We start from the raw sequence: 19,892 nt of genomic DNA, 5'->3' as shown, positions 1-19,892 counted from the left end.
AAGGAAAAAGTCACACAACTTCAGGAAGCACAGAGAGTCCCAATCAAGATGAATGCAAAGAGACCTATACAAAGACACATCATAATTAAAACAGCAAAGTTTAAAGACAAAGAATCTTGAAGGCAGTAAGAGAGTTAGTTACCTACAAGGGAATTCCAATAAGACTGTCAGCTTGAGCACCAACTTACACCATACACCAAAATAGATTCAAGGTGGATAAAAGACTTAAATATAAGCTGTGAAACCATTAAAGTCCTAGAGGAGAATATTGGTGGGAAAATCTCAAATATTTCATGCAGCAACATTTTTACCAATATGTCCCCTAGACCAAGGAATATAAAGGAAAGAATAAACAAATGGGATCTCATCAAAATAAAAAGCTTCTGCACAGCTAAAGAAAACAGCATTGAGATAAAAAGAGAACCAACTGTTTGGGAAAACATATTTGCCACTGATACCTCAGACAATGGTTTAATATCCAAAATCTAGAAAGAACTTACTCAACTCCACTCTAAGAAGACAAGCAACCTAATTAAAAATGGGCAAAGGACTTGAACAGACACTTCTCCAAGGAGGACATACAGAGGATCCAGAGACACATGAAAAGATGCTCAATATCACTAGCTATCAGAGAGATGCAAATTAAAACCACAATGAGATACCACTTCACTCTGGTCAGAATGGCCATAATAAACAAAGCAACAAACAACAAATGTTGGAGAGGTTGTGGGGAAAAGGGGACCCTAGTTCACTGTTGGTGGGATTGTAGACTGGTACAACCACTATGGAAAACAGTATGGAATTTTCTCAGAAAACTAAAAATGGACCTGCCTTTTGACCCAGCAATTCCACTGCTGGGATTATATCCTAAGAACCCTGAAACACCAATCCAAAAGAACCTATGCACCCCAATATTCATAGCAGCACAATTTACAATAGCCAAGAATTGGAAGCAACCTAGATGCTTGCCAATAAATGAATGGATCAAAAAACTATGGTAGATTTACACAATGGAATTCTATGCAGCAGAAAGAAAGAAGGAGCTACTACCCTTTGCAACATCATGGACGGAACTGGAAAGCATTATGCTGAGTGAAATAAGCCAGGTAGTGAAAGACAAATACCATATGATCTCACCTTTAACAAGAACCTAAACAACAAAACAAGCAAGCAAGCAAAATATGACCAAAGACACTGAAATTCAGAACAGGTTGACAGGGACCAGAGGGGACAGGGGAGAGAATTTCAGGGTAAAGAGGGAAGGATTCACAGAAACAGCATAAGGGACACATGGAGAACAACTAAGGGGGGTGGAAATGGGAGGGAGGTGGAGAGCACAGAGGGGTGGGCTGGGATGGGAGTGGGGGTGGAAAACTGTACTTGAACAATAATTAAATTTAAAAAAGAAAGACTGCCAGCTCATTTCTCAACAGAAACACTTCAGCCAGAAGGGATTGACATGAAGTATTCCAAGTAATGAAGAGCAAGGAGCTGCAACCAAGATTACTCTATCTAGCAAAGCTATTATTTAAAATTGAAAGCAAAAAAAGAGCTTTCCAGAGAGAAAAAGGATAATGGAGTTGATTAAGTATTGCAAGAGATGCTAAAAAGACTGCTTTAAGAAGATAAAGAAATAGAGAGAGGGACAGAGGTATAAAGAAAAAAATGACAATGAATAAGTACCTATCAATAATAGCCTTGAATGTAAATGGATTAGATACTACAATCAAAAGACATAGGGTATCTGAATGGATAACAAAACAGGACCCACATAAATGCTATTTACAAGGGACCCACTCCAGAACAAAAGATTTACATAGGAATGAAAAAAGGGATGAAAAAAATTCCATGAAAATAGCTATAAAAAAAAGCTGGGATAGCAATACTTATATCTGACAAAATAGACTTCAAAATGAAGGCCATAACAAGAGACAAAGAAAGTCACTACATGATACCAAAGGAATCAAACCAACAGGAGGATGGTTATAACTCTTGTAAATACATGTGCACCCAATATAGAAGCACTTAAATATATAACAAATATTGGTGGACTTTAAGGAACAAATTGACAGCAATACAGTCACTGCAAGGGATTTTAACACTCCACTGTCACTAATGAATAGATCTTTCAGACAAAAAATCAACAAGAAAACAGTGACCTTAAACTACACACTAGATCAAATTAATTTTATTGATAATTATAGCATATTTTATCCTAAAGCAGCAGAATATACATTTTTCTTAAGTGTACATGGATCATCCTCAGAAATAGACCACATAGTAGGAAACAAAATAAGTCTTAACAAATCCAAGAACACTGAAATCATATCAAGCATTTTCTTGTGTCATAATGGTATGAAACTAGAAATCCACCACACATAACAAAAAATTTAAAAAACATTCAAATACATCAAGGTTAAACAGCAAGTTATTAAGTAATGAACGAGTCATCAGTGATATTAAAAAGTACCTGGAAACAAATGAAAATGAACACCCAAAACCTATGCAACACAGCAAAAGCAGTCCTGAGAGGGAAGTTCATAGCATTCAGGTCTACCTCAAGAAAACAGAAAAATCTCAAGTAAACAGTCTAACCCTACACCTAATAGAACTTAAAAAACAACAAATAAGAACAAGAGTAAGTGGAAGGAAAGAAATAACCAAGATTACAATGGAAATAAATGACATAGATACTAAAAAAAAACAATTCAAAATGTCAATGAATCCAGGAGCTGGTTCCTTGAAAAGATAAACAAAATTGATGATCCTTTGACCAGCCTCATCGAGATAAAAAGAGAAAGGACCCAAATAAATCAAATTAGAAATGAAAAAAAAGAAATAACAACTGACATCAAAGAAATACAAAGGATTTTAAGAAAATACTATGAACAGCTATATGCCAAGAAATGGTACAACCTGGGAGAAATGGATAAATTTCTAGAAACATATAATCTTTCACAATTGAATTAGGAAGAAGCAGAAAACCTGATCAGACCAATAACAACTAGTGAAATTGAAAAAGTATTAAAAAAAAACTCCCAGCAAGCAAAAGTCCTGGACCAGATGGCTTCACAGGTAAATTTTAACAATCATTCAAAGGAGAACTAACACCTATTCTCAAACTATCCCCAAAATTCAAGAGGAAGGAAAACTTTCAAGCTCTTTTTATGAGGCCAGCATTATCCTAATTCTAAAACCAGGTGAAAATACAACAAGGAAAGAAAACTATAGGTCAATATTGCTGATGAACATAGATGCTAAAATCCTCAACAAAATATTAGCAAACTGGATCCAGCAATACATTAAAAAGGGCATACAACATGATCAAGTGGCATTTATCCCAGGGATACAAAGTTGGTACAGTATTCACAAATAAATAAACATGCTACATCACATAAACAAAATGAAAGATAAAAATCACATGACTACATCAAAGGATGCAAAAAAAGCATTTGATAAAATCCAGCACCCATTTATGATAAAAACACTCAACAAAGTGGGAATAGAGGGTGTATACCTGAACATAATAAAGGCCATATATTTTTAAAAACCTAGAGCCATCATCATACTCAATGGGCAAAAACTAGAATAATTTATCTTAAGATCAGGAACAAGACAGGGATGTCCACTTTTACAACTCCTATTAAACATACAACTGGAAGTCCTAGCCACAGTGATCAGACAAGAAGGAGGAATGAAAGATACCCAATTGGAAAGGAGGAAGTAAAACTGTCATTATTCACAGATGAGATGATATTGTACATAGAAAACCCTATAGGATCTACCAAAAAACTACTAGACCTAATAAATGAATTTGGCAAAGTAACATGATACAAAATCAATACTCAAGAATTGATGGCATTTCTGTATACACCAATAATAAACTATCAGAAAGAGAAACTAAGAAAAGAACCCCATTTACTATTGTGACAACAATAAATAAAGTACCTAGGAATAAATTTAATTAAGGAGGTAAAAGATCTGTATTTGGAAAACTATACAATGCTGAAGAAATAAACTGAGGAAGATACAAATAAATGTAAGAATACACCATGTTCACAGAGTGGAAGAATTAAAATCATTAAAATGTCCACGCTACCCAAAGCAATCTAAGAGTCACAAAATTCCTATTAAAATGCCAATGGCATATTCCACAGATCTAGAGCAAATATTCTAAAAATTTAGAGGGAAACAAAAAAGACCTCAAATAGCTTCAGCAGTCTTGAGAAAGAAGAACGAAGTTGGAGGGATCACAATACTTGTTATCAAAGTATACTGTAAGTTCACTGTAATCAAAACACTCCAGCACTGGCATAAGAATAGACACACAGATCAATGGAACAGAATAGAGAGCTCAGAAATATGCCCACACCTTCATCGTCAATTAAGATTTGACAAAGGAGGCAAGAGACAATGGAGTAAAGACAGTCACTTCAATAAATGGTGTTGGGAGAACTGGACTGGTACACGCAAAGAAATGAAACTGGACCACCAACTTACACCTTACACCACAATAATCTCAAAATGAATAAAAGACTTAACTATAAATTGCAATACCATAAAAATCCTCGAGGAAAAGAAAATATATGCGGTAAAACTCAGATATCTCATACAGCAATATTTTTGCCAATATATCTTCTAGTGCAAGAGAAACAAAAGAAAAAATAAACAACTGGGTGTACATCCAATTAAAAAGCTCCTGCACAATTAAAGAAACCATCATCAGGACTTCCACCAAGATGGAGATGTAGGTGGAAACACTGTGCCTTCTCCCACAACCAAATTTAAAAACAACAAAGTTTTAGTAACAAAAATGCAGCCAAAACACAGAAAATCAAACTATACGGAAGTCCAACAACAATGAACCGTTCAGCCATTTTGGTAAAAGGGGCAGAGCCAGCAGCAGAGTAGGGTTGGGCAGGAAAGAACCCCAACCCAGGCAAGCAGGCAGCCGTGGGTGGGTCCCAGGTGTGGGATAGCAATGGGTAGACTCAGTGAGGGCCCAAGGCAGCAGGCTGACCTCGGTCACACATTCATGCACAGATAAACCAGTGAAAGAGCGAGCAGTGAGACAGACGTCGCAGGCCCCAGCGGTGGGAAGCAGCAGAGGGGACCGCTATTGCCCCTCTTTGACCCCGCCCCCCATATACAGCGTCACAACCCAGCAACTGAGTTGCCCTGCCCTGGTGAACACCTAGGGCTCTGCTCCTCATATGTAACAGGCACGAAAAGACCAAAACATGGCTCAAGAAGAACTCAAAGCCCCAGAGCCGATAACTCTAAGTGACCAAGAAATAGCCAACCTATCAGATGCACAGATCAAAACACTGGTGATTAGGATGCTCACAGAACTGGTTGATTTTAGTCCCAAATTAGAGGAACATATGAAGGTTAAACTCATTGAAATAAAGGGAAATGCACAGGAAACCAATAGTGATGAAAAGAAAACTGGGACTCAAATCAAGGGAGTGGACCAGAAAAGTATGGGAAGAAAGAAACAACCAAACAGAAAAGAAGGAAGAAACAAGAATTCAAAAAAATGAGGAGAGGCTTAGGAACCTCCAGGACATCTTTAAACGTTCCAACATCCAAATTATAGGGGTACCAGAAGGGGAAGAGGAACAGCCACAAGTGGAAGACTTATTTGAACAAATAATTAAGGAGAACTCCCCCAATCTGGCAAAAGAAATAGACTTCCAGGAAATACAGGAAGCTCAGAGAGTCTCAAAGAAGTTGGACCCAAGAAGGAACACACCAAGGCACATCATAATTACATTAGCCAAGATTAAAATGAAGGAGAGAATCCTAGAAGCAGCAAGAGATAGGGGACAGTCACCTACAAAGGAGTTCCCATCAGACTGTCCTCGGATTTCTCAAAAGAGACCTTACAGGCAAGAAGGGGCTGGAAAGAAGTATTCCAAGTCATGAAATCCAAAGACCTACATCCAAGAATGCTCTATCCAGCAAAGCTTTCATTTAGAATGGAAGGACAGATAAAGTGCTACTCAGATAAGATCAAACTCAAGGAGTTCATCATTGCCAAGCCCTTATTATATGAAATGTTAAAGAGACTTATCTAAGAAAAAGAAGAGAAAAAATATTAACAGTGAAAGTACAGCAAACTCCCAGTTATTAACAACCACACCTAAAACAAAGCAAACTAAGAGGACAGCTAGATCAGGAGTGGAACCATAGAAATGGAGATCACATGGAGGGTTAGCAACAGGGGAGTGGGAGGAGGAGAAGGGGGGAGAAGGTGGAGAGAATAAGTAGCATAGACAGTAGTTAGAAAATAGATGGGGGGAGGGCAATAATAGTATGGGAAATATAGAATCTAAAGAACTTGAGACACGTGGTCATAAAATTAAGGGGGGGGAATGGTTGGGGAGGGGTGTGCAGGGTGGAGGGGAATGAAGAGGGGGAATAGAACAACTGTAATGGCATAATCAATAAAATATATTTTAAAAAAAGAAACCATCATCAAAATGAAAATAAAACCCATTGTATGGGAAATCATACTTGCCAATGATACATCAGACAAAGGTTTAATCTCTCAAAATACAGGGTCTAGCACAAATAATGCCCCTTTTTTACTACAAAATCTTTTATTACAAAATCATAAGCATGCAATTCTGTAACATAACACTGCCACACCCAAGTATACCATGCAATATTTTAGGTAAAATGTTCAAATTAAAACTATAGTGATTACACCCATGTTATTACCTACCAACCACACTCAAGCAGGCATTACTTCTGCCAGACCCTGTATATAAAGAACTTATATAACAACAGGAAGACAAACAATCCAATTAAAAAATGGGCAAAGGACCTAGATATTTCTTCAAGGAGGACATACATATGGCCTATTGACGTATGAAAAAATTCTCAACATCACTAGCAATCAGAGAGATGCAAAATAAAACCACAATGCCAAAATTGGCTACCATTAATAAATCAACAAACAACAAGAGCTGGCAAGGAAGTGGAGAAAAGGAAACCCTAGTGCACTGCTGGAGGGAATGCAGATGGGTGCAGCCACTGTGGAAAACAGAATGCAGTTTCCTCAAAAAACTAAAAATGGAACTGCCTTATGACCCAGCAATTCCACTTCTGGGAATATGTCCTAAGAATACCAAAACACCAATTCAAAAGAATATATGCACCCCTGTGTTCATAGCAGTACTATTCACAATAGCCAAGATTTAGAAAAAGTCCATGTGCTTATCTGTAGATGATGAGTAGATAAAAAAGCTGTGGTGCATTTACACAGTGGAATACTACTATGCAGTAGTAAAAGAGAGGGAATCCTCACCTTTTGTGAGAGCATGGATGGAAATGGAGACCACTATGCTAAGTAAAATAAGCCAGTCGGTGAAAGACAAGCATCATATGATCTCACTTATAAGTAAAATCTAATGAATAAAATAAACTAACAAGCAAAATAGAACCAGAGGCAGAGAAACATGGAACAGACTGACAGCTGTCAGAGGGGTTAGGGGGTGGGGACTGGTTGAATAAAGGGGAAGGGTTAGTTAAAGAACATATACGAATGACCCAAGGACATGAACACGGTATGGGGATTGACTGTGGGAGTTGGGGGTAAGCTGAATGGAGCGGGGAAAGGTGGAAAAACTAGAGTAACTATAGTAGCATAAACACTATAATATTTTTTAAAAAATAAAGAAGGGGCTAAGAAAAATTCCTATAGCACCAGAACCATATCTGTTTAAAATTAATTCATGTAGTTCCTAGCACAATGTAGTATGCAGATGGCACACTGATAGCAGATTAAAATAACAATTCTGGACAATAATTTGCAAATAAGAAAATTGAAAAACAGAGAGGTTAAACGACTTGACCCAAATCACACTAGTGATCACAGCGGACTTTGGTCCCTTATTACATAGCATTGGGGAAGCTTCCTGGTGTTCTGTGTGGGGCTGAAAAGAGGCATGATGTCTTTAGATGCCCTGCCTTTGTATCCTCATGAATGTTTACTGCCACGCAGGGTGGTTCTCAGCTCCACCTGGCTTCATGTAGAGTCTTGTCAAAGTTACGGGAGACCTCCATGTTGTCAGATTCAGTGGGCGTTGCTCAGTCCCGGTTTATCTACAGTATTAGATACAGTTAATCACTCCCTCCTTCTTGAAACATTTTCTATAGATGGAGGGCCATCGATTGCCCTAATATGTCCCAGCTTTTGAAAGTCCGCGTACCAGAAAGCCCCTCAGTCCCAAGCAAACTGAGATGGTCAGTCATGCACTCCCTTTGAGACACCACTTTTTCTAGGTTCTCCTCCAGCTATGTAGTGCCTAAGTGTTCAGTCCTAAACATTGTCTCAATCTGCATTCCCTCCCAGATGATCTCATCTACTTATGTGGCTTTAAATGCCTTTTTTGGTTTTTAGATTACAAATTTGCATCTGCAGCTTCAACCTTTGCCTCAAAAACCAGGTTGACTTTCTCAATTATATCTCGACACCACCACTCATTGATCTAATAGAGCAATCAAACATAACAAATTCAAAACAAACTCTTAATTTCCCTGCCAACCTGCTCTTCCCATATCTTCCCAGTTTCCATATCACAGCCAGTGGCAATTCTACTCCACAGGCTGTCCAGGGCAAAAGCTTTGGTGTCAATGTTGATTTCTCTCTTTCTCTCACACCTTATGTACTGTCCATCAGAAAATCCTTATGCACTTTACTTCTGAGATATACCCTGGATCCAACCGCTTCTCACCTTCTCAACTGCCACACCCTATTCCAAAGCTCCACAATTACTTTGAGTTATTGTGACAGCTTCACCCTGCCCAGTCTATTCTCCATGAAACAGCCAGAGCAATCCTCATGTAAAGAACCCTGTAAGCGATCTTCACAAAAATTCCAATCACGCCTGGCTGGTGCTCAATGCTTCCAGAGACTTCATGTTAATCAAGGGGAGAACCAAAGTTCTCCCGTGCCTCTGAGGCCTATGACCCAGCCCTGCTTTCTTAATGATCTCATCTCCTACTGCCCACTCTGCTCAGCTCACACTTTTCCTCCTTGCTGTTTCTGGACTATGCCACATACTTCTGCCTTGCAAACTGCTCTTACTGATTCTTCGGACTGGAATACTCTTCCTTCAGACGCCTGCCAAGTTCATTCAGAATTTTTCCCAAGTGTCTCCTTTCCAGCAGAGGCCTTCACAAACCTCCCAAATAGCCCCTCTTCTGTGTCACTCTCTATTCCCCTTTTCTGTTTCATTCTTCAAATACTTAAAAACTCCCTGTACACTTTTTTTGTCCATGTCTCCCATGCTAGAATGTAAGTTCCATGACCTTTTGCTATATTCACCACTGTATCCCCAGTTCCTCATGCAACTACTACCAACGTATGTATTTCTTGAAGGAAGGAATGAATCTTTAAGACAATCCTTTCAGCTCTCTGCTAAATTTAATCAAATAGATCTGAAGATAGGTTCTTCTGGCTTCAGTAATTTCCAGGTACTCCATGGCTTAGAATAAATAATACTTCCCTACTCCCACCAATGGTGATTGTCCACTGATACCCCAGGAGCAGAAGATGCTGACATGCCATCACGGGCCTCCGTCTATTTTTACCAGGATGGATTCGATCCCCATGCTTTATACAATGACAGTTATGAAACTCCTACTCTGCGTGCAGGGTACTGCTGTTTCATTTATCTCCCATTGTGAATTTGCATAAAACTTATATTGAGATCTTCATTTTCCACCCATGTCCCCTCCAGTGAAATCAAAGAAACCTAAAAACAGCCAACCCCTTGGAAGCCGAAGCACACAAGAACAACAGCATTAGAAAAACTAACGAGGACCGTGTTCACCAAGTGATCCACAGTGTAGATCACCGTTAGCAGTAAAAGAAAATGGTTACTGTTCAGAAGCTTAAACACAAACCAAAAACGAATGCTTTCTCAGGTATGGGGCTTTTTTTCAATATAAATGGCATAGTATACAAACATGGCATGTAGCCATGGTGTTTGGTATATACCCAGGATGTGGCTTTTCACATCTTTCTCTTCAGCCAGGGCCATTATGGCCCAGCTGATTCGTTCCACTTCACTTTAAAACTTTTCTATTCTCATTTTTCAAAAGTAGGATTTTTCCCTCCATAAAAATGTAGGGTAAGATCGTTAACTCCACGCACAATGTCTCAAATTCTCCTCTATACCTTAGGGCACCGATCTCAGCCTTTTTTCCCTTGCCTATTTCACTGCCCTTTCTACTCTGAATGATCAAAACAGTTTTAGTATTTTACCATTTCGATTTAACGAGGAGATCAAATACAGAGATGCTTACCCGTGTAGGTGGCTGACATCAGAGGGTGTCTGGCCAACCTGTTCACTCGCAATGGCGAGTGCCAAGACCAGTGCGTGATGCTACACTCGAGGGCACTCTCCGTGACGCGGGACACAGGGTACTCTGATGGGACTGCCAAAAAGCTCTACGACAGTTTGATCACCACGTCCAAAAAACAACTGCAAAGGGTGGTTCCTCTTCATATTCAAAAACACAAAACTTAAAAGTATTGTGTTTACTTTGAAAATGTTTGCACACACTAGCATCACAGCTAACATTTGCAATTCGAGTTCAAAAACAAAAACCTAATCGAATGGAAAAAAATCAAACGTATCCTTCCTCTCACTTGATTTATCAGATTTCTCACAGAGGCCATTATCTCTGCATAAGGGTATCCCATAAGGTCAGCAAGTGGTCCCTGCTTACCATGCTTTCTGAAACTCGGTGCAACTAGGACAACACAAGAAGCTTCACTGTCTTTACGTTCTTCCTCCTGCTTGGAACACTCCTACTATAGACAGCCCACGTGTTAAAGCCCCAGGAAACTTTAAAATATTGACGCCTGGGCCCATTCCTTGGGATTTTGATTTAATCGCTCTATGGTGGGCCTGTCCACAGGTGTTTCTAAAGGTTCTGGTGGTTCTGATTGGCAGCTGGGGCTGAGGACCTTCCTGTAAGTCCCCTCAGCCTTCCCCTTCAAGTCTCGACCTCCCATAATATCACGGATCTTTCTTCTGAAAACTTACCACACTTGAAGTCAGTGTGGATTTCCTATATTATCTCAAATAGATCATAGGGCCCTTCAGAGATGAAACCATCTACCATTCATCTTCTCATTCAATCTCACAGTGTCTCCACAGCACCAAGCACGTAGACAGTAATACTAGCCACTATTTACACAGCATCTATTGTGTCATTCTATACAAACCCTAACGGAGGTGGCATTTGCATGCCAATACTGCAGATGACAANGGTGTTTCTAAAGGTTCTGGTGGTTCTGATTGGCAGTCAGGGCTGAGGACCTTCCTGTAGGTCCCCTCAGCCTTCCCCTTCAAGTCTCGACCTCCCATAATATCACGGATCTTTCTTCTGAAAACTTACCACACTTGAAGTCAGTGTGGATTTCCTATATTATCTCAAATAGATCATAGGGCCCTTCAGAGATGAAACCATCTACCATTCATCTTCTCATTCAATCTCACAGTGTCTCCACAGCACCAAGCACGTAGACAGTAATACTAGCCACTATTTACACAGCATCTATTGTGTCATTCTATACAAACCCTAATGGAGGTGGCATTTGCATGCCAATACTGCAGGTGACAAAACTGAAGTCTTGACAGAGGTTAAGCAACTTGCCCCAAGTTATATACTTCATACATGAGTTATTAAGTTATACTTTTACTGGAGGGGACATGGTGCAAAATGAAGATCTCAATATAGTTTCTATGCAAAAAAAACAAACCCCAGATTCATCTGACTCCAAGTTCTTTCCTCTTGCACAAAAACAAACTTATAAATGATTGGGTTTTAAATAACCTTGTGTCAATTAAATACTTTAAAAAGTTAAACGGCCATTTGTATCAGCATGTGGAGTTGTTGAAATGTTGGTTATTAAACAAATGTAAGAGAAACAACAGTCAAAATGCCCTCAGTCTTACTTTTCCATTGTTCAAAATAATACAATAAACAGTCTATGGCTTCTCATTAAAGAAAAGTTTTTTAAAGCTGCTTCAGGTTAAGAGTCTTTAGATAATAAAAGAACTACTTCTCTGCCTTGCCAGAGATGAATTGTACTGAAATGCCTCATTATCTTTCTATGAAACGAAATAACCCTTCTGGGGGAAAGGGAGACCACTGTGGAAGTTGATTTCCGTTGGGGGCACCTTCATTGGGGAAGGTGACTCAAGGGGAAGAACAGTCACTTCACTCTGACATTACAGCACTACCAGCGCGTAACCATCAATCAGGGTGATTTCCTAAGCAGGTCCTGCTTTTTTTCTTTAAATGGCAATTGAATTTGGGTCACTTGACTCCAGGGGCAATAGACCTCCTGCAGCTGTAGTAGAGATCTGGGGAAAGATACTCAGCAAAGCAAACTGGAATAACCCAGAGTGATACATTTTAAGGGCTATTCATTTGCAAATGGAACAAGGGATAAACTATGACAGGTACAAACACATGATTCTTGTACAGTCAAAGATTTTCACTACTTCTTTGGTATCTTCTGTTAGAAAATGGGTCGTTAGGCCACATGTTACTGGACTATCCAGCTAATGAAGCAATTCATCAAAATTTACTCCTGTCAAAACCTACTGATGAAGCAGCATAACTAGCCAAAGAACACCCACAGACATTCAGCGAATTCTTTCTCTGAGACTTCAAAGTTAAGAGATTTCTCCCAAAGAAATGTAAGGCTCCAAGTATTCAAGTCGGAGCTGGCCTGCAGAGAAGGGGTTAAGCCTGTTGGCTACACTTCCTCACGCCTCTCCACAGTGATGGCCACACTGTTTCTCAAGACTGCCAGGGCAGAGAGCTGCAGCCTTCACTCACAAAGAAGCAAAACACCAAGCCCCATCTCCCCACCTTGTTTAGGCTAGAAAGTGTACCCAGTCATTTTTTAAATGAATTGTGCATATTTTGGAGTACATGCTAGCCAGAAATATAATAATAATTTGGGGGTTTTCAATAAAACATATATTAGCACCAAATTAAACCAAAAAGCATTTCTAATTTATATTGGTTCAAAGTTTATCTGATATCTCAGAAAGCATGAACATTATGCACCTCCCAGGCTTTCATTATAACCTGCAATTCTGAAACAGGCAGGAAAGGGGCAAACAAAAACAGCAGTCTAGCAAGCCACCAAAGTCATTAAACAGATTTTTTGAAAAAGTGTCATCACAATCTCCCTCTTGCAGTACAAGGTGCTAGACTTTTAGTAGCACTATTTCATCAATGACACAACACACAAATTATCCTACTGAAATAAGCACCAATCACTCCAGTAAACATACCTTTAAAAGAAACATAGTCACACGGCGTGCAAATTGTTATAGCAGACAAAATGGCGGCTACAGGAAACAGTGGAAGGTTACAAAATTTCTAAGAGCAGAAGTGGTTTTGAAGTAATAAGTGAGCAAAAAAAAAAAAAAAAAACCCATAACCTCTGCAAGATAACTGTCAGAACATGCAAACAAGTGCCCTGTGCTGTGCCTGAGGAAGTGAGCACAGTGGAGGCTGTAGCTCTCTCGCAAAGGAAGTGAATACTCACTTCTGGTTTTACAAACCATCTTATTTAAATCTGAAGATTCTGTAGCTATCAGAATAAGATGGAATTTAGTCCTCAGATAATGTCACACATATATGTATGCTCAATAACTGGTGTTAAAAAAAGCAACCTTCAACTTTTAAGGGGGAGTGGTTTTTTTAAAAAATATTTCAGGTCTTTTCCAATTGAAGTTTACCCAATTTTATTTTCTATTGGTTTCAGGTGTACCACATAGTGGTTAGACAATCATATACTTTTCAAAGTGTGCCCCCCTGATATTGCCAATACCCACATGGCACCATACATAGTGGTAGTGGGTTTTTTAAATGGGAGTTTGAACTGTCTGAATCCAATTATATGAAGTTCCAGATAGGTAGCCTTATGAGGACATGAGTGGATTAGTGATTACCCAGGGCTGGGGCTGGGGGCTGGGAGAGGAGACAGATACAAAAGGGGAATAACTCAATGTGTTAGGGGAAAGAGTGTTCTATATTGAGTAGAGGTTAAATAACTACAAGTTGGCCAAATTCACCAAACCACACAATAAAAAACGAGTTAATTCTATTGTATGAAAATTATACTTCCAAGAAAACAATTTTTAAAAATTAAGGTTTGTAACTTTGTTTTTCAGGTTTTGGAATACAATCTTTCCCCAATAAAAGCATGTTACAAATGGTAGTCATTTTCCAGTGTAATCCTCCCCCTCCCTAAAATACGACTCATCGTTTGGGTGAAATCAAGTAGCCTAGAGTTCACTAAGTCCGGGGATGTCAGAACCACAACTCTTAACGTTCCACTTTGCACTCTAAGCCCTAGTTGAGGGAGGAGGAGAGGGAAACTGATATTAAAAACTGGGCACAGAGCTAGTCATCCTAGTCATCCTGGTGGTTAGTCATGCAAGGGAGCAGCAGCGGGAAGACCTAAGGAGAATCCAGAAGCGTTCACCGGGTACTTCTGCACTTGACCAAGCTCTAAGCAAAGCTGTAACCCATACTTACTAGTTGAAGAGAAGGGAAGCCGGAGGTACTTAGGCTTTGTCGATGGTACTGGCCAAGGTTTGGTGGAAGAGTTAACTGTTTCCTTACATCCGGTGAAGAATACCTTGGGTTAAAAATAGAGAAACCTAAATGAAGTGATTATTTTTAAAAATCATCACAATTATAGATACAATCTCGGATGGCATGTTATAAACTTTCTGTTTGGGCGGAGAAATTGGTAGAACTGACTAAAATGTCTGCAGTGTCCTGTGGGTGGACTTTTGTGTGATAATAGGTACCCTTGAGAAGTTCACAGAGGCCAGGATGGCTGCAATCGTGGCTTCTGCCCAGTACTGGAGGGATGGATGACAGCACGAAGAGGAGGAAGAACTTGAAGCCCAAGAAAAGGTCCAGGGCACCTGGTTCCTTCTTCCCAGGCCGTCCGGAGGCAGTGTCCCTGCACAAGAACACCTGTCTCTGCCTGGAGCCCTTTAAACCCCTCATCTGCCACTATGACCTAGTCGTTCTCCTTTCTAGCAGTTAAACCCTTCTGGTCAGCTGCCTGCTGCAACAGAAAACATTAGAGAACTGTTAAATGAACACATCTATCTCCCTGAGGCACCTTAGATGGTAGCTGGAATTCCAAGGACTGCATTTTTTCCAAACTGCTCCTAGTAGAGAGATCCTTTGAGTCACTGTATCGACGTTGGTGTCAACATCCCTGGTAGCCAGATGGAGCACATGAAAGTTGTTCTCCATTGTCCACCCACCCCTGCCAGCACAACCCTGATGACCAGTGATACGTTGGCCTACGAGCAGGTTGACATTTGGGCACTCAGTTGTTCGTCATTTGTTTGGAACTCAGAACACGTTCTCAGGAAATCACTGGTGGTGATTAGATTCCGAGGCTAGTTCACAAACCTGCCCTTAAACCACAATGAGGCCACTGTAGAATATGACTAGAAACTAACTGATTATTGAGGACAAAATGAGATCATATATGAGTATTTGAAACATGCTGTGTTTCAAATAGGATATATACATTTTAAATTTTATAATTTTAAAACATAGTATTTAAACATTAGAAATAAAGCTTCTTATATTTTCTCCATTATAATGTGTGCTAGTGCATAATTAATAACACAGGCTCCTGACATTATTGGTGAGGTTTCTGACAAGGTGTCCTTGGCTCCCAACCTTGGCAATGTGTTCCATCCAGAGGCAGGAAACGTGCTCTAGTTCAATTTCCTTTCAGGATCTGCACACTCCTGTTGTGCATTGTCTAGTCCTAGCCATAACTACAAAGCAAAGGGGTGGGCACAAAACCCAACACAGGACGATGATCTCTCCTTCCCAGGATTGTGAATGATGAATGGAAGTGAGAATGGAAGAAAATGACTGCCGCCCACTCACTCAGTGGTGGCTCCTTACATTATGATGCAATGATGTGAGAAACCCCAGAGGAAGTTATAGCAACCCATTTTCACTGTCCTCTTTACTTTCCTAAAGCATGCTACGTATTTTTATAACAGTATAAGAAAAATACTAAGCTAAGGAGTAAGGATTCCATTCTCCATCAGGGACATGCAAATCAAAACCACAAGGAGATGTCACTGCCTAGGATGGCTGCAACAAACACGATGGGCAGTAGCAAGTGCTGGTGAGGGTGTGGAGAAACGGAAGCACTCATACGCTGTTGGTTGGAATGTAAAGCAGTGCAGCTGCTTTGGAAACTGGTTGGGCGGTTACTCAAAAAGTTAAACAGGGGCCCTGGCTGGTGTAGCTCAGTGGATTGAGCACGGGCCTGCGAACCACACAATCGCAGTTCGATTCCCAGTCAGGGCACACGCCTGGGTTGCAGGCCAGTTCCCAGCAGGGGACGTATGAGAGGCAACCATACATTGATAGTTCTCTCCTTCTCTCCTTCCCTCCCTCTCTGTCAAAAAATAAATTAGAAAACCTTTTTAAAAAAAGTTAAACAGGGTTCCCACACATCCCAGCACTCGTAGGTATATGTCCAAGAAACCTGAAAACATATTTCCACACAAAAACTCACACATGAATGTTTGAAGCTGCATTATTCATAATAGCCAAAGAGTGGAAACAACCCATCACCTCATGAATGATAAACAGAATGTGGCATGTCATACAGTGGAGTATTATCCAGTAATAAAAAAGGAAAGAAATACTGATACATACCACAACATAGATGAATCCTGAAAATACTATGCTAAGTGAAAGGCACTAAACCAAAAGACCATGTAGTATATGATTTCTTATATAAAATGTCTAGAATAGACCCTAATTGCCCAGGGCTGGGAGGATTGGAGACAAATGGAGAGTAACTGCTAATGGGAATGGGGTTTCTTTGGGGGGAATTAAAATACCCTAAAATTGACTGTGGTGATGAATGCCAACTCTGTGAATATACTAAAATCCATTGAATCGTACATGTTAAATGGGTGAATTTTGTGGTATGTGAATTATTTCCAGGTAAAACAGACAGACAGACATAGATAGATAGACAGACAGACATAGATACAAATGTGTCTGTGTGCATAAGTATTCTACAGAGACAAGAGTGAAGGTAAGAACTGCCAAATTTACCATGACAGCCAGGAATGGAGGAAAACATTCAGATTATGATCCCGATAGGCTGATTTGCATTATACATTGGACTGTCACCAATTCCTAAAAAAATCAACAAATTAGACCACTGTCCAAAACAAAAGGCCCATCTTACATAAACTGCATTGCATTGCATTGGGCACCACAGAAACCCACACCAGCATGTCAGCCACGCTGCTTGTTTACTCGACAAGGTGGCCATGCCCCTGTAGCACTGAGACAACCCAGAAAAGGCGTGTTTTTTAAAATCCGAGTTGACTGTTCACAGAGGAGACTGGCTGCTCCTATGACTTCTGTCTCCAGGTCTCTTGCCAAGACCTCTCAAATAGCACATTTTAGTTCCCTGGTCATTCTAAAGTCCTTCCTGTCATGCACCACAGGAATCTACCTGAAACTGGGGTATTTGAAATTTCAGGAAAGGAAGTGCAATTGTATGAGAATATCAAAGATCGACGGGAGGAATAGTCTCTGGTGTTCATTTTGAAGCAAAATATCTCATCCTACGACAAAGCCCCCATACTTATTTCATCATGAAATTATCATGTTTCTGCTCTCCAGTCTTCCTTCAGTGGAGTCAGCTGATATTTCTGTTGCAGCCATTCACATAAGTTTCCTAATTCGGATCTATACAACTGATGTTCCTCGACACATTGAGCCTTACCTAGTACCTACGGATCTTATTTCCTATCTCTACAGAATAAATTTTACAAATGGAAGTTACACCTGTCCCTTCAAAACTGTCAATAAGGAGATGAACTGTTTGCCTTCAAAATGAAAATAGTTAATTACCCCACGTGAAAAAGAATTGCTTCATATCACTTAAAGAACTTCACAATAAAATATGTCTGGAGAGGCCCTGCACTCATATTAAACTAGCAGAACTATGCTGGAATGACAAAATTACACGTTGGTCAATCCTGGGGGAAAGCCACCACGCCCACATCACTGTGGGCTGTATATTGGTTCAGTGTCTCTGGAAAGCAATACTGCAATATGCAACAAGAACTATAAAACTGTCATTACTCTTTCATCTAATTGTTTCACTTTGGAGAATATACACAATGGAATTCATACAAATGAAAATATAATTTAAGCAGAAATGAGCGTAAGAACTCTGTATATGATAGCAAATATCTGAAAAAAACCAAAGCATCCAATACTTGTCAGAACAGTAAGTAAATAATAGCATAAAATAGATGAAACATGGTTTTACTATTTAAAATAAAAAAATTTGAATTAGTTTGATCCACAGAAATTTGCATACAAAATAAGTTATAAGTAAAAAGCATGCCCTGGCTGGTGTGGCTCAGTGGATTGAGTGCCGGCCAGCAAACCAAAGGGTTGCTGGTTCGATTCCCAGTCAGGGTGCATGCCTGAGTTTCAAGCCAGGTCCCCAGTACAGGGTGTGTGAGAGGCAACCACGCATTGATGTTTCACTCCCTCTCTCTCTCTAAAAACAAATAAATAAAATCTTTTTAAAAAAAGTAATATGTCAAACTGAATACAAATACCTTAAAATATATGTATAAATATTCCACAAGGATGAGAAATCCTTTTGGTAGTTATATAAAGGCAGTTTAGTAACTACCTCATTCAGCTCTTTCTCCTGTAAAATCGCTTAATTTCATCACTTTTAAAAAATGCATACATATAAAGTCAGATGCAGGCATACATGCAGTACTTGAAATATTTAAAAATAATGTAAACATCAGCTAACCTAGCACCCCACTGTCTAAATCAACCCTTTTCTTCTCTATGCCAGCCGCAGAGAAGGGGGAAGCCTGCCTACACAAATAAGAGAATCCAGCCAAGGCAAGAGTTCATACAGCTTGGTGTCCATGCAAGCATTGTATATTGGTTTTTATTTCCTTTGCATTTAAATCTCAGACCAAATTCAACATGTCTAACATAATTTTCATGATGCCTGGTTTATATCACGATAATATTTCCTTGATAAACAAAGACACTGTACTTCTAGTCACTCAAAATGCTGTATACATAGTATCTTTATTTCTACAAATTTAATTGGGAAGAGGCCTTGGAGGTTGTTTAAAATGTTGACACCCCTACCAGAGGAGTCAGAGTGGGAGAAGCTCTATGTGTAGTCAGATGGACAGATAATTGGGATGTATACAGTTGGGACTAAATACCAGTAGAACTAATGGGAGAGCAGAGCTTGCCAAATGTGGCCTAAGGACCATTTTGCATCAAATCATCAGCTGCTTAATAAAAATGCAGATTTTTGCCCTGGTAGGTGTGGCTCAGTGGACTGAGTGCTGCCCTGCGAATCAAGAGATCACGGGTTCAATTCCCAGTGAGGACACAAGCCTGGGTTTTGGGCCAGGTCTCTAGGATGAGGTGCACAAGAGGCAACCACACATTGATGTTTCTCTCCCTCTCCCTCTTTCCCTTTCCCTCTCTCTAAAAATAAATAAATAAATACATTTAAAAGTGCAGATTCCTCAACCTTACCCCCGTCCTGAATCAGCATCTCTGTGTTGTGGCCTGGCAGCTGCACTTTAAACCAAGTCCAGGTGATTTTCATATGCAATAAAACATAACATTCATTGATAGTTAAAGGCTATGAGAGAGTGGTTCATTCATTCATTCATTCCTAAAACATGGAGGGCACACAAAATGCCGGGTTCTTTGTCAAGTCCGGAAGATGCTATGCTATTCCTGGAAGCTCAGTCCAG

The 19,892-nt window shown here is 39.8% G+C and overlaps 1 protein-coding gene across 3 annotated transcripts in view; it reads right to left on the bottom strand.

Moving 5' to 3' along the window:
• The window catches only part of DOCK8 (dedicator of cytokinesis 8), a 221,000-nt gene that overhangs the window by 161,521 nt on the left and 39,587 nt on the right, over window positions 1-19,892 (bottom strand). For 2 of the 3 annotated variants that reach the window (XM_037061714.1, XM_037061715.1), the window contains exon 2: window positions 14,590-14,692. In XM_037061714.1, the coding sequence (XP_036917609.1) occupies window positions 14,590-14,692 (103 nt within the window). Of the gene's footprint in view, window positions 1-13,337; window positions 13,441-14,589; window positions 14,693-19,892 lie in introns of those variants that run through there. The other variant, XM_037061716.1, reaches the window with a different exon arrangement.

This window comes from Sturnira hondurensis, unplaced genomic scaffold (assembly GCF_014824575.4).
Source record: "Sturnira hondurensis isolate 20B ecotype Veracruz unplaced genomic scaffold, ASM1482457v3 Scaffold0013515, whole genome shotgun sequence".
In the NCBI taxonomy this organism is placed as follows: domain Eukaryota; kingdom Metazoa; phylum Chordata; class Mammalia; order Chiroptera; family Phyllostomidae; genus Sturnira; species Sturnira hondurensis.
Note: the sequence above shows the minus strand (reverse complement) of the source record. Positions and strands in the feature narration are given on the sequence as shown.